We start from the raw sequence: 15893 nt of genomic DNA on the forward strand, positions 1-15893 counted from the left end.
CAGACCTATTCCTTTATCCACAAAGTGTTATGCAGTCGGTCTTAAAGGCATAAACTGACCTCTCTGTAGCTTCCCAGGTCCTTGGCAGCAAAGCATGGAGGAATAGGGTAGTCTCTTGAGGTCCCTTCACATTCTTAGTATGTTTCTCCTGAGCACAACTAGAAAAGCTAACACATGACATACAGAGATCTGAGCCTGTCACCTGATCAGCTATTAGGCCAGGGCTGGTCACACCTCATGTGAGCAGCCTCATCTGTGTTTTATATCACCTAGTTGTGGCAAAGGCCAGGCTGAGCACCACAGGGCTCTACAAACTTCCTCTTGGAAACAAATTGCAGAGCTCACACTTGGTTTCCAAGCTAATGATACAGGAAGACTGCCTCCATCACTCACCTCCTGGGAATCTTTCTTGTGTCTTTGGGAAGTGTGTGTTCTATGAGCTGGCCTGTAGTCTCTGCCCTATAACCCATAAGCATGGTGTGAAGGTTCCTTCACAGTGGTCTATGTCAATCAAGCCTTCCTGCTCTTTGGTGTGCATTGCCTTAGCGTGTCCAATCACTTGTGAAAACAGTACAACTCTGGGGTCTGGGCCTGCATGTGACACCTGAACACTGTCAGAACTGTGAACAAAGCAGGCCCTGGGTGACCTCAGTCTGCTATCTCTAATAACATAACCTGGACATCCTTTCCTCAGCATCTAGTTAATGTGCTGCTGTTCTGTGCATCACATGGTTGCTCCAGAAGTTACTCTACACACACACACACACACACACACACACACACACACGATACACATCACGAAAAAAAAAACTTCAGAATACATCTGATGTAGCAATCAAAGAGGAAATTTCAGTGCATGTGTGTGTGTGTGTGTGTGTGTGTGTGTATGTGTGTGTGTGTGTGTGTGTGTGTATAAAATCAATATTAAAACCAATGTATTATGCTATCAAGTAAAAAAACTAGGAAAAACCCCAGTGATTCAAATTTCCTAATGCAGTGTGGTAATTAGCACAAAACAAAAGTCCAACAAAGCCAAGCCAATTCTCTGAAAGAACCATGACAACAGATGTAAGCTAACCCCAGAGCATACCTGCAACCCAGCAGGCAGGAAGCAGAGGTTTCAGGATGATGAACTTGAGGACAACTTAGGCTACAGCTCAAGACCCTGTGGGAAGAGGAGAGAGGTGTCGAAGAGAGAAGAAAGAAATGGCCAATATCAAGAATAAAAGGGGCAGACTATCCCATAAGTCTAGAAGCTACTGTACATCTACATAATCTATCAAAAGAAACACAAGACAGCTGAGCAAGTCTGAGTGGTACTGGACACATTAGGGAAAGCAAAAGCAAGACCACTGCTGAGGTCCTGCTTGGGGATGAAGTGAGCAAGACAGGAGGGGAAGGAAGAGCCACCATCGCCAATGACGCCCCTCCCAAGCTACAGAGATAGGGTCCAGCAAGGCACATCTGAATGTGCCTTCCTCTCCATATGTGCTTGTGCATATGAACACACTCATTTTTCGGATGTTGCTTTCTGAGAACCACTTGAACACAGAAATACTGCTATGATGCATTCAGCTTGTGTAATTTGTATACACATGAATATCAACTGTAGGCAGCTACAGCTTCTGCTGTGCTCTGCCTGCCTCTGCTCAGTTCTTATTTCCTCAGATACTTTTTACCTATTTTTCTTCCCCTGAAACTCCAGTGAAAGGCACTGTTAAATACTTTGTGACTATTCCCCAGGTCTATCAGGTGCCCCAAAGTGCTACTCTTTTTGTTAGTTTTTGTTTTGTACAACTTATGCCCTTTTGTTGCCCATACTGACTAATTGCTAGTGATTATCCTTAGGCCCACTGGCTCTTTCCTGCTCCGCCGCCATTCTCCTATGAAGTCCACAGTGTTGAATTCAGGGGCTATAGCTTCAGTGACATCGTTTCTACTTCGATCTTCTCTATATTTTCTTTTGTGCTTTGGCTTCTTGTTTTCCCTTTTGTCTGGCCTGCACATGCTGCTCATCAGAGCACTTACAGCAGTAGCTGCTTCCTCCCCTGGGTGTTGATGCATCTCAACTATCTTTTTGCCTGGATGATAAAAAGTTTTAGGAACATTCTCAGTATTTCATTTGTCTTCGTTTCTTTTTCCTGTTGTGGTGATAAAAGCAACTTAAGGAGAAAAGGGCTCATTTGGCTTACAATTCCAGGTTACAGCCCGTCATGTTGGGAAGTCACAGCAGCAAGAATTTGAGAGAACGGGATTATCACATTACATCCATAGGCAAGAGCAGGAAGCAGGAATTAATGTGTGCAGACAAGGTGATCCCTGGAGCTCACTAGCCAGCACCCAGACAAAGACCTGCGCTCTTGGCTCACCAGAAGACCCTATCTATAGACAAGATGAGGGTAGTTGATGATGACATTCAGGATTGACCTCTGACCTCCATAACTATGTGTACTAACAAACCCATATCCACACATATATTTGCACATACCCAAAACCATATACACCCACCCACACACACACTTTTAATTTAACATAGTCTTTAAGTTATAATTGTCTATGAACTTTTATATAAATTTATGAGGTTTTCTTAAAAGTTAATGACTGCCATCTGCACTCAAAACTCTTTAAAGTTTAGATGTCTTTCATTCTCATATCTTACCTAAAAATGCCTTAGAGCGCAATGTAAGGAGAAAAGGATTTATTTTTGATTCAAAGTTTCTGGGATTTCAAGCTATGGCTTTGTGACCCCACGAACAGAGGTAAAATGTCACAGCCACAGAAACAACAGGTAGAAAGAGGCAGGAGGAAAAGGAATTCCTTGAGAACATGCCAAGTGACCTACTTCCTCAACCTAGGCTCTACCTCTCTAAAGAGCCCACAAGCTCCCAAACACCACCTCCAGTTAGGAACCAAGTGTCTACACTAGAGCCTGCAGGCCCACTTCATAGCCAAGCCATAACATTCTGCCCCAGGGCCCAAAGGCTCATGACCATCTTATAATACAAAACTTATTTAGTCCATCTCTAGGAGTCCCCAAAGTCTAAACAGTTCCAACATTGTTTAAAAGTTCAAAGTCTCCTCTACGACTCAAGGCAAACCCTTAGCCATGAGCTGTAAAGCAAACAGAAAGTTACAATGACACAGAATAAACATTCCCATCCCAGAAATATAGGAAGCAGCATGGAACAAACAAAGCAAGATGTAAAAAGGCAAACATGACTTTGTGCAGTTCCTTATCTGCTACCCTGCTATGTGGCAGCAGGATGTGTGCTCTAATAGGCTGCCTACCTCTACTACCTTGCTACCTCATGGCCCTTTCCTGTACAGTATATCTCACTTACTGCCTATGGCTTTCCTAGGCAGATGTCCTGTGTCTCTGGTAACTTCAACACCCTTGAGTCTCTAGCATATTTCAGCATCACACTCACAGTGACTTTCCTTGTCCTCTTAGCCGCTTCCAGCTGGAAAGTCAGCCCTTCCACACATGGGCCTCCCAGCAGTCCTTTGAATGGTGGGTTGGTGCTCCCCTGGTCTACCCTCTACTCTGCATCCCTGCAAAACCAGTGTCAGGTCTTCCACTAAAACATGGCTTTATGTAGACCTGTAGGTATGCTCTTGTCAAGGAAAAGTCTTATAAATGAGCCTATAATTCTTTATCTTGGAAGCTTATGGTGGGTAAGGCCTGGCCAATTCCCAAGGTACCCTCTGGTGTCTTTCTATTTTCTAAGCACAAAGAACTTGGCTTGTTCCTAATGATACTAATCTCTTTAACAACCACACCCTCTTTGTTTGTAACTTTCAAACTGTTGCTTTTTCTGGCTAGACTGTAGTGTTTCCGGGTCCTTTTACTCTGCTTTTTGTTACTGCTTATGGCTGTAAATCTGGCTGAAAGCAGCTACCATCAGTCATTTCACAGTCTAAATAATACACTGTCTTGAAATTTTCTCTACCAAGTTTTAGGGCACAGACAAAGATGTAGACAAATTCTTTGCAAGAATGTAACATAAATGGCTTTGGTCTAATTATAGACGGTGACTTTGTTCCTCTGAAGCTTCAGGAACTCAGCTTTCTTGCCTACCTTTCTGTCAACGCTCTGCTTTTCTGGGCATCCATTTGAATGGCCTATAAAGCTCTGCACACAACTCTAGAGCTTCTCTAGCTCTCCATATTCCTCCAAATCTTCATGTAAACCTGCTCCAAAGGCCAATTAGTCAAATGGCCGGGTTCAGTCAAGCTGCAACCCCACCCCTTGTACCGATTTTCTGTATTTGTTGGTTTTCTCAGTTATGTGACAAAATGCCCGACAGAAACAATCTATACTTGGAAGGGTTTATTTAGTTCATGGCTTCCAAGATTTCAAACCACAGTTGCTTGGCTTCAGGAACTGGACAAGACATTATGGTCAGGAGTGTGTGGTGGAGGAGCTTCATGTTCATGACAGGAGGAAGATGAGTAGTAGGAAAAAGATGGGGAGGAAGGTGCAGGAGGAGAGATAGAGGAGAAAGGAAGATGTGGAAGTAGAGGAAGGGGAGGAAGGAAGGGAAAAGGAGGGGAAGGAAGAAAAGAAGAGGTGGAGAGAAAATGAGGAGGGAGGAGAAGGGGAACACTTAATATTGAAACTATTATAATTCATGATAATGACAATTTGTGTTTTTTCTTTTTGAATGGCCAAACTTGGGGGTTTGCCTATTTTGTTAATCTTTTCATAGACCAAGTTTGGCTGTGTTAATTCTTTAGTTGGTCAGTTTTCTACTTTACTGTGTTTAATGCTTGTTTACTTGTATTCTTTCCCTTTTCTCACTTGCCTCAAGGTTTTCTTTTTCCTCAGTTTCTTTTTGGCCACTAGTTTTAGACTTCTATCTTTTCTAATCCAGTATTTTAGTGCTATGATTTTTTTTCCTAAGTACTGCTTTAAGTATATTCTATAATTTTTGTTTTCTAAGCTTGGAACTTACAAATCTCATTCATTCATTTATTCATTCATTCATTCTAATCCAGACTGGCCTGGAACTCACTATATAGTCCATGCTGGCTTCAAACTTATAATCATCGTGCCATAGTCAAGTGCTGTGATTACAGCTGTATGCTGTACAGCTGGCTTTGAATTAGATATTACCTACCTACAGTATCAGGGATGGGTTGTTTAAAACATATTTATAAGAATATGTTGCAACAACATTGAGTAAAAGGACCTTATCATTTGCACTGAACCAACTTGGCTCTTTTGTTGACAATTATCTAGCCATATGTTATGTATTGTGGAAGAATGACATTTTGAGCTCATAGTAGTTGTGACTACCCCACAAAAAACCTGCACAAGACTGGACTGACTAGCATTCCATCATGAAGGGAGAGAGAGAGACTCATGAGGCCTGTCCTCTCCCCCAACAATAGATAGGCAGTTAATGGTTTCCAGAGCAATGATGTATTCTTCAGTAGTGTAGTACTGGTAAGTTGCCCAGGTTACTGTAAATAACCATAAATAAATTCATTGGATCACCAAGATAGACTTGAATGGAATGCTTGCTTTGGTCTGTCAGTCACATCTGGGGGTGGCCAGATGTTTCTCCTCTCCCCACAACTGTTCGCAAACAGTGGTCCATTTCTCAACTCTTAATTATCTCTCTGACCTATATGTCTAAATTTGAATGTACCAGTGTGTTGATTGTTGTGATTTTACTGTAAGTCTTAGTTTTTAAGTGCTACAATGTTATTTTCTCAAAATGTTTGGTTTTTGCAAGGCTATTCTATTCTCATTTAAATTTTAGAAATCAGGGCCATGGCTCAGGAGGTAAGAGTGTTGGATCCCAAACACTTAGATAAAAATGACAGTGACAATGATTACAACAGTAGCAAGGACAACAACAACAGGATGCACATGCCTGCCACCTTGGCACTGGGGATCAGAGTCAGGCAACCATTGATCTGTCATCATGCTCCATTTTCTAGAATTTCATACATGTGAACTCATAAACTCTGTTCTCTGCTTCATCTTATTTCATTAATTCTGGATAATTATTCTGAAAAGTATCCACATTGTTGTATACATTAGTAGTTTTTTCTTATGTATTATTGAGGGCTACGAGTATAGTTCAGTGGTAGAGTGTTGGCCTGGCTCTGGATTTGATCCCCAGCATGCAATGCTTCCCAGCTGCTCCTCCAACAAACCCTATTTACTGTTTAGTCAATTCCTATTGCAGGATATGATGTTGTCTGCTTCTTCATTGGACTGACTGGCAGACATTGGTTTTGTTTTTCTTCAGGTTCTGGCTATACTGAATAAAGCATCTATAAATATTGGTGTATGGGTATTTGTATAGACTCATGTTCTTAATATTCTAGACCTTAGATGGTGTGGGAAAAATGGTGGGGTGACATGGCAGGTGCTGCTATGGCTTGGATATGGTCTGTCCCATAATGGTTCACATGGTAGAGTCCTGGCCCTTAGTTTAACAACACAGAGGTGACATGGGAACTTTAAGAGACAGGGCCTGGTGGGAGGTCTTGGGGTCAGTGGGCCACAGTCATCAGAATTAAAGGAATTAAAGGACTCTGGTGGGTCTGAGTGCTCTGTGGAGATGAGCTGTTTTAAGACCTGACCCCTGCACTGCTCTTTGGCTTCCTGTTTTGACATGTGATCTCTTCTCTCACATAAGCTCCTCCTACTGCAACATCAATCATAAGGTTCTTGCTAGAGGCAAGCCAATTCTGGGACTTGCCTTGGAATCTCTACAGCTAGCTGTATTTCTGTTTTTTTTTTTTTGTTGTTGTTGTTGTTTTTAAAGCCATTCAGCCAGGTGTGGTGGTGCATACCTGTGTGCCCACTACTTGGTAGGTGAAGGAAGGAGGACCACATAGTAAGTTTGAGGCCAGCCTGGGGTACAAGAGATCACCTATCAAACAAAACAAAACAAAACAAACAACCACTAAACAAATAGATAGTGTAAAGCCAGTTTGTTATAACACAAATATACAATATATGTGTTTAAGCACACACAGACGTTTAGTTTTCGGCCTTTGCTTTATCACACCATGCAACTGGATGACAAGTCACCACAGAGCAGATGCTGAAGAGTCTGTGACCTACTGAGCCCATGCACCAGCTGTGGGGGTCAGCCATCCATCAGACATCACTGCAGAGCTCAATGAACTGCATTAGGACGTCATACTGGAGACTATGCCACTGAACAGGATAGCCATGGTTCCTACCCTGGTGCTCACATCCCAGAGGAAAAAATGAGCACTAAACAGGAAAGCTCTGAGGAAATGACCTCCTTGTTTTTTAAAAGAGGTAGGAAGTCACCTGAACTTTGCCTAACTGGGACGGGAAGCTTCTCTGAGATACCCATCCCTGAGATATATGGTGAGAGGAAGAGTAGAGACTAACAAAACTATAATCCCAACAGACTCGGCTCAGTGCCAAGAAATGGTTCTGGGCTCTGACACAATTCCCTAGGATGTCTATTTTTATTAACTGATTTATTTACTTAGTTGAGGCTGCTCCTAATTGCTGCAGGAAAATGAACTTTAAGCTTTGAAGTGGAAGACAGGACTTAGAAGCAACATTGGCCCTGTCACTCAGCCGAGCACCCTCACCCAACACTCTAAACAGAGATGTCAATAGGCACTCCTCAGAGACCACAGGAGAATAGGGCACAGCCACGACAATGAGGGCTGCAACTACAGGAACAGCACTGGCATGGGTATGGCTTCTGCCAAGTGCCTCCTGAGCTGTCTATATGGCAGGCACTAAGCAAGTTTATCTGGGAGGGGAGACTGTCACTGCCACCGTATGGAGGTGGAAGCTAAGACCCTGGTTTCACTTAGCTCAGCCTTCTTGACTTCCTTCACAGTAACCAGAGACCATGACCTGGCAGGTCACCCTACCTTGCTATGTAGATCAAGCTGGTTTCAAACTGAGAGATCATCCTGCCTTTGCCTCCCTGCCTCTTCTGCTACCATAATTAAAGATGTGTACTGCCATGGCTGGCTTAATTTTCATCTCTTAATAACCCCAAATTCAACACATCCTAAGAAAACAAAAGAAAATGCCTCTTGTCCCCCAAAGGCAGAGTGACCATGAGATGAATCTCAGCACTGTCCCCTGTGCCAGCTGGAGGCAGGAGGCTGAGCTCTCCACAGGGCTCTGTCAGACGTGGGCCTTTGCTGTCGCCAGCATCATCTCTCTCACATCTTCCCTGACAGGCCTCATCAGCTCCCACTGCTGCACAACAGGCTTCAACTCTGGCACTTTCCCCTAGGGAGGACTTGGCTGCTCCATGCTTAACCCCTGAACTCAGCCTAATCCATCAGATGCCCCAAAGGAGTAGTGACAGAGACAGGCAGCCAGTCTGTCCATGCAGAGCTCAGAGCACAGGCCATCAGAGGATGCCTGCCAAGAGCTTGCCAGCACTGCCACGTCTGGACTTACTCATGCTTTTACAGCTGTGGAGCCCTTTGGCCAGGGCAGATGAATGCGGTGTTTGAAAATATCCATTAAATTGTGCAATGCTATAGACAGACTTCAGAAAATATCCTCTGGGATTCTCATTGGGAGTTCCCAAGATGGTACAGTTGTCATTGGAGGATTGGAGATCCCCAGGACTTAAAAGATAGCTTTACAGCCCACTCTAGGTACAGGACGGACAGTTTGGCAATCACAGTTCTAGAGAATGTTGAAAAGAACCTCACCTCATAACCAAACTGCAGCTCATCAGAGGTCAGCATGATGATGTCATCATCGATGGCCAGCACAGCCTCTGTCTCAATTTCATCGTAAGGGAAGAAACGATTACTTAGCTTGTTTTCGGCAGTCCTCACAACCTTCAGGGGAACACGGATTTTGGGCCACAGAGATTCTGGAAGAAGAATAAAAAAAGGTCTTTACCACTCACTAGGTCTGTGAGGAGTCAGAGCATCCTGCCCGATCACAGCCAGAAGAGGAGGCTTCTACCAGGGACTCTCACATGCAGAAGTACCAGTTGTACGAGGGGAGGGTCTCACCAATGCACTATCCTCTACAAACCTTTATGGCACTGCCAATCCTCAACTGTTTCCAGCTCCCAACAGGGACACCAGGACAGAAAGCCCAGATTGCATAGTCTCAGGGCCTTGGTTTTCCTACCTGAACTTTACCACCCCTGGTGGATATTCTGCAAATTGCTCTTCTACCAGTGAACCCAACTCAAAACTGGGCTGAAGGTCTGCTAGGAAACTCGGCTCCTGCCTGAGGATGCCTGCCATCCCTGTATAACCATAGCCAGCCAGTGGTGGGTGGAACTTACCCAGTGGAGCCCATCCCTGACTGAATGTTGTCTTTCTAACTCAACAATTCTCCCTCTTTCCCTGACTCACAGGTTTGGCTTCTCAGCATGACCAATTTATAGAACAAGTATCAGACTTCTAGGTCTGATTATGTGGGCCTTTGTAGCATACTGAAAAATAACTTGACTCTCCTTGTTCCAACGGCACTTTGTTGTGAAATGGCTGGAGGGACTTAATCATAAACCTGCTATTTTAAATACTGCATTTAGCAAAGCACAAAGCCAATGTTTTTTTGGTCAGTATGGTACCAATGCCCACAGACCCCCAGGTTGTTCACACAGCATGTGTTAAGTGAGACCAGGAAAGTTAAGCATGCTGCTCCCACTGATGTCCTCATGCAATCTTGGGAAGATCTAGTCTCAGCCACTCCTGGGACACAAAACTGAAGATGCAGGACAGAAGGACAGCCAAAAGGGAAAGCTGGTCTGACCAGAGACTGAGTATGTAACCTCTGCAGGACACAACAGAATAGAGCAATACAAACATGTAACACATTGCTAGGGTGCCCTCAGGGGTCTCAGAAGGGGCCTGTGTAATTGAGAAGTCCTATAGTTAAGGAAGGCACTTCCAATTTTAAATACGTTTGTGTCACAGAGAATAAAGTATCCAACTCCAAAATAAGTGTGTTTACAAAAGGGCTGAACCCCGCAAAATGACCCTCTGGACCACTATCTTTTAAAGGATGACAACAGTCTATTATATTTTCATTTCTATTTATATTATCAATAAGTATAAAGGGGTAAATGTATAGTAGGCATGTAAATGGGAGTTCTGTTTTTTCTATGAGGTTTTTTAAAAAAACTTCTTAGTTTTCTTACGTATTTAGTGTATGTGAATGCATGTGCACGTGTGCACATCACATTGAATGCATAGGATTCAAGAACTGAACTGGTTGTCTGGTATGTGCTTACATGCTTCTCTCCACTGAGCCATCTTGCCAGGCCTCTGTGAGATATTGAAGGGAATCCCTTCTTCTCAGGAGTCAGCACAGTGGGGACTTTATTGCTCAGTAGGACTAATCTAGATCCCTCAGAGATGTGGCATTATCCAATACAGCCGCAGACCTTTCTATGTGTTGGAAGCAGACACTACTGTCAAAGCAGAGCCTCCACAACTCTGAGAGGTGGAGCAGTTTGCCTGTACTATTGAGTAACAAAGACCAAATATGACTGTTGCTATCATCCTCTGCAGTGTGAGAATGCTCTTCCTCTAAACCTGGGATATACTTCTGAAGGGCCAAAAACCATCCTGACTCTTATTTGCATCAGATTCCCTACTTAAGACAATCAGAATCCCTGTCATAGCTACCAAATCTCAGGTCCTCATAAAACCTGAACAAACACCCACAACAAAGAAGGCTATTTAGCTTTAGCTTTAGACTAAAAGGCTCTCAAATGTCTGGCCTCAAAATTGTCTTATATTCTTTAAACTATCAAGAATCTCCAAGGAGTTTAATTCATATGGAATCTACATATATATGTATATATTTATACGAACACATGCTTACAGACACACTATGCACAATGTTATAAATTAAAACAGGAAACTGTAAAACATATGTAGGCATGCCCTTAGCTGGCAGAGCGGAGATGTCACCTTACGTGGGCTAACTGTGAGAAAGGGGAGATAGGCAAGGATGACTCAACGTTTCTGAGAGTGAGCTCACCCTCTTAATCCTCAAAGACCCCATGGATGCTCAGGGTGCCTGACTCACATACCAGAAATGACTGGGTCTCCATGGTGCCAAAGCAGGCCTCAAACTTGTGATGCTCCTGCCTTAGCTGCTTCAGTGCTAGGATTCTGTGCCTGACTCACTGTGCCCACTTGTAGGTAGGGAGAACCCCTGCCACAGAGCAGAAAGCACCTCACAGACTAATGAAACTGAAGATGTGGAACTTTGGCCCTGTTAACTCCACAAGGCAACAAACAGCTCCGTTTTCCCCCTGAACAGGAAAGCAGCTCGCTGCTACAGTTAAGTGGAAACACACCTCTGTGCTGCGTGGAATCTGGACTTTCACTTGGGGAGTGTGTATAGCTTGTTCACCCCACAGGCATTTCCACATTCTTTACCTATATATATCCAAAGAGTCACTGGAGACGATGTCCATAAAGAGCTAAGTTGCCCCTGTAAAGTCTTTGATGGGGGAGTTTTAGAGAGTGATGAAAGCCGAGGAGGATGATATGGAGCACAGATGGAGGCCCAGAATGTGCCATGGCTCCCCGACACACAGTCACTTTCCCCTGCTGCACATGGAACCTGGGTAGCCAATGCAGCTTTGACCAAAGTATCCTCTGCTTAAATGGTATACAGGCCAGTGCCACCCCAGGCCAGGCTAAAGAGAATTCTTCCTTCTTTCCACTTGTTCTGGAGAAGGGCAGTCCTAGCCTCAGGCTTTGGTCCTCCTGCTGGGGCAAATAGGCTAGAGGGCAAGAGCAGAGCCCTGAATTTAGGCAACCTGTGTGTGGTTTTAATCCTAGAAAGACTGCGTTTAAAAAACATTAGGGCAGAATAGAGCCTTGGGGTGCATGGAAGAAAAAACAGTGCTTCCAAAGTAGTTTGCTTCTGTCTTTCTCAGCCTGACTTGGATCTAGCTCTTCTACATAATCCCAGGCTTCAGATCCAGTGACCCAAGCTCATGCTACCTCTGCCATATCTAACTTTGTGATTTGTGAAAATTACCAATCTGAGTTTCATTTTTCTTATTTTTGTAAGATGATGACGAGAGCGGCTTCCTCATTGAGAAGACACAAGTGACGGGTGACAGTCCCCATGCTAGGACATGAGTGACACAGTCCCCATCCTAGGATATGAGTAGCAGGTGACAGTCCCCATCCTAGGGCATGAGTGGATCGGGTAATAGGACTCAAGACATGGCACCATCATCTTCATAGAAGAGTTCTTGAGAAGCCCCGTGAACTCTGATTCTTTGTGGATAACTGGAAGGTCTGACAGACGGACATGGGGATGCTCCTGCTGAGGCATCAGGACACAGCATCGGAGAAGTTCCCAGGTCTATTCCACGGCTTAGCCTGCACTGGAGCTCCTTTCCTTATTCCCTTAAAGTCTAAATGGAACAGCAGACCCTTGCATATAGTGGCTAATCTTGTGACTGTAGCACACAGAAGAGAAATGTCACTTATTAATATGATGTTAACAGGAAGAACATTATTTATAGGGAAACCCCCCAAATTTATGAAGAACAAAAAGTGGAGCATAGTGTCCTGGTTAAGTCCACAAAATGAGCTCTACTCCAGCCCAAGGAAGAGAGAGATCCCCAGAGTCATGGATTCTGTAAGTACACTGAGGGTTTTGTCTATACTAAGCATCAAGAGAGGTAGCAAAGGTGTGTAGTGTTAGGCTTGGCTGAAGCTAACCCTGAACCAGCCACTGTAGGTGGGCTCCTCTGTACAGTGGTTCCCCAAGACCAGATGTCCCCAGCCCTAAAGTTGGGGTCAACTAAGGGAGTTACTGTCCCTCTTCCCCACTGCTCCTTCTGGGCTAGCCTGACACGCACAGCTAGACTCCTTAAGGACTGAAACAGTCACATTAGGAATTGGGGGCACCTCCTGATGTTAATTCAAAACTGAAATTAAGACTAACAATTGAATTTCTGGGAAGAATTATGTTGGAATTTTGATATAAATTGAATTGAATCTGTAGATTGATTTTGGTGTGTGGTAAGCTCTAGCTCTCCAGTTAGTAGAGCTGTTTGGGAAGGATTAAAAAGTATAACCTTGTTGAGAAAGGTGTGCCAACTGGGGGTGGGCTGTGAGAAAGCCCACAGCATTCTGGTTGTCTCGACATGCAAGCTTTCAGCTACTGCTCCAGTGCAATGGCTGCTGCCATGCTCCCTGCCATTATGGTCATGGATTCTAACCTCTGAAACCATGAGCCCTAAGTTAAATGCTTTCATTTATAAGTTGTCTTGGTCATGGTATCTCTTCACAGCAATAAAAAAGTAACTCAGACAAATTGAGTGGCCATTTTCACACTATTTCTTCCTATTAATTTATGAGTGTGGGAGATCTTTCCATCTTCTGGTGTCTTCTTCACATTCTTTCTTAAATATCTTAAAGTTTTTATTTTACATGTTTTCTACTTGCTTGGTTAGTTATCCCAGCTATTTTCAAGCTGGTATCTATCTAGAAGCTTCACCCTTACTGAGTACAGTGCTCATGATACTGAGAAATCATCTGCCTGCTAGGAGAAAGGTCATCAGCATTATCACCCAGCCACAAGCCCTACAACCCACAACACTGACCTGCCTGCAAAATAGACTGGCACGGCAGTGGCATGGATGTTATGGGAGCAGCCAACCACTGTCTAGTTGGATTTAAGGCCCACCCATGAGACAGATCCATGCCTGATACTGCTGAGGTGGCTAAGAACCGGAGACGTGTAAGTCCCAGGGCAGGGAGAAAGCCACACACTACTGCTCTGCTAAAGGGACAGCAATAAGATGACTCCAATGGCAGACTGCTATACTGATAGGTCAGTGCCTTGCCTGGCCCTCATCAGAGAAGCTTCTTGTAGTAGATGGTGACTGATGCAGAGACCAACAACTGGATGATGTGCAGGGAGGGAAAGGCTTTAGAGCACTCGGTCCTCAGTGGGATGACTTCATCAGAGCCCTCCGCTCAAGGCTCTGGGATCTTTGTGGAAGAGGAGGCAGTAAGACGGTAAGAGGTGACAGCTGGCTGCAGGGAAAATGCCTTCCAGACACAGCACGCGTCAACCAGAGACGGTGACAGCACACACAGGACCTGCACTGGTTCAAGCCACATGGGCTCCCATTCCTAACCAAGAAGCTACGGCAAGTGATACCCACTGGTGAAGGAAAGCAAACCAGTCTTCTCCAATGGAGTCCCACTGGGTACATCAGCTAGACGCCAGGCAGGTCCCACGGCCAGGAGCCCCGGCCGACACAATATCAACTCAATGGTGTTTTTATAGTCTTTATGTCCCAGTTTATTTTGTTTGGGCATTTTTGTCTTATTGGCCTTTTGCTTTTTTATCTTGACTTCTGCTTTTGTGTTGTTTCTTAGTTGTTATTGCTGTGTATTTATTTATATTTTAAAGAAAGAGATAAAGAAAAAGAACATAAATTTGGATGGGGATGGAGGGGGTGATATGGGAGGAGTCAGGGAAGGAGAAAAACATGATTAAAACACATTGTATAAAAATCCTTTTTTCAAAAAAAGTTATCAAAAAAAAAAAAAAAAAACCTCCTAAAGGTTGAATTACACCTGGCCACAGTGTGCACTGCTAGGCAAACGCCCTCTCTATTCCTCAAGCTCCGAGCTGAAGAGTAGGGGAAGAGGAAGGAAGGTGGCGGCCTTTTTTTCCTGACATACCTTGAAAATGATGTGACGAAAGCTCACTGGATTTCTATTGCCTAGCCTACGTATTTACTTAAATTTTAAACCCAGCAATTTAGACTTAACTATAACACAAAGTTGAAAGTATTTGGTTGGGTTGGAAAAAGGAAAAAGGAAAAAAAAAAAAAAAGAAATCGGAAAGGAGTAGATTGCTACCTTCGCTAATCCACCCAGCAGCAGTCATGCTGACCACAATATTTACCTTAGCAAATACAGAGAAAGCAAAAAGCATCACTTTCACCTCTAATATTCAAGGCCTATGCTTGTCTGTTTCATCTTCTTTTTTAATATGTAGATGAAAACTCTGATGCCTGCACTGACATAAAGACCACAGCTGACAGCCCCACTTACAACTGAACAAACACCCCAATGGTTAGACGTAGCCACGGTCTCCCTAAACCAGCTGACAAACACCACAACCCAGGCCTCATCAGACACTTTCCTCCTTAGAGTCAAAGTATTCAAAAAGCTAACCTAAACTCATGGTCATATGAACCATGATATTTTAGTAAGGTCTACCAAAAATAAACAGGGCTACCCTGCTTCAAACATCCCCCAGTCAGAGGCTGGAAACAAACAGCCTCTCCTTTCATATCTGCTCCCAGAGAAGTGACTCAGACCCACGCTCCTCTAAGTGGCTACAAGGAGAAGCCTTTTGGGCAGGCTTTCTGTTGTTTTGTTTCTTGACTTGACAGATGACAACCATGTGTGCTTATGGGGCATGGAGTGGTAGCTCAGTACATATTTGGCCAGTGGAAAGATCCAATCAGTCACCAGCATCTCTAGCACCTGCTAGCAGAGCCTGTACTAGGCCCTGTGGGCAGGATTTGGATTGGCTGGGTGGCTATCCTCTAAGATGGTGTCCATGAAGACAGGAGCAAATGCATGTGCATGAGTGCAGAGTAAAGTCTATTCGTCCTCTGTGAGTGAAGGAGCCAGTTAGCAGTGCAGGACTTGGACTTCTTTCAGAAAAGGCAGCTACAACTCATGAAGCCAGGAAATCCCAGGGATGCTCTCTCCAATTCCTGTCCTCCATGGATCATTTAAATTTTCTTTTACGGTTTCCTTCCATAAGCATCCTTTTCCTTCCATCTTAGATTATGTCAAGACCATCTTTTCCCCTCCCCCTTTCCTTCTCCATCATCACCATCATCATTATTACCACCACCACCATCACCACTACCACCACC

At 44.1% G+C, this 15893-nt stretch overlaps 1 protein-coding gene across 1 annotated transcript in view; it reads right to left on the reverse strand.

Moving 5' to 3' along the window:
- The window catches only part of Ext2 (exostosin glycosyltransferase 2), a 129252-nt gene that overhangs the window by 25251 nt on the left and 88108 nt on the right, over positions 1-15893 (reverse strand). Inside the window, exon 10 of the mRNA XM_031371104.1 lies at positions 8692-8858. Within this exon, the coding sequence (XP_031226964.1) occupies positions 8692-8858 (167 nt within the window). The remainder of the gene's footprint in view (positions 1-8691; positions 8859-15893) is intronic.

This window comes from Mastomys coucha, unplaced genomic scaffold (genome assembly GCF_008632895.1).
Source record: "Mastomys coucha isolate ucsf_1 unplaced genomic scaffold, UCSF_Mcou_1 pScaffold15, whole genome shotgun sequence".
Classification (NCBI taxonomy): domain Eukaryota; kingdom Metazoa; phylum Chordata; class Mammalia; order Rodentia; family Muridae; genus Mastomys; species Mastomys coucha.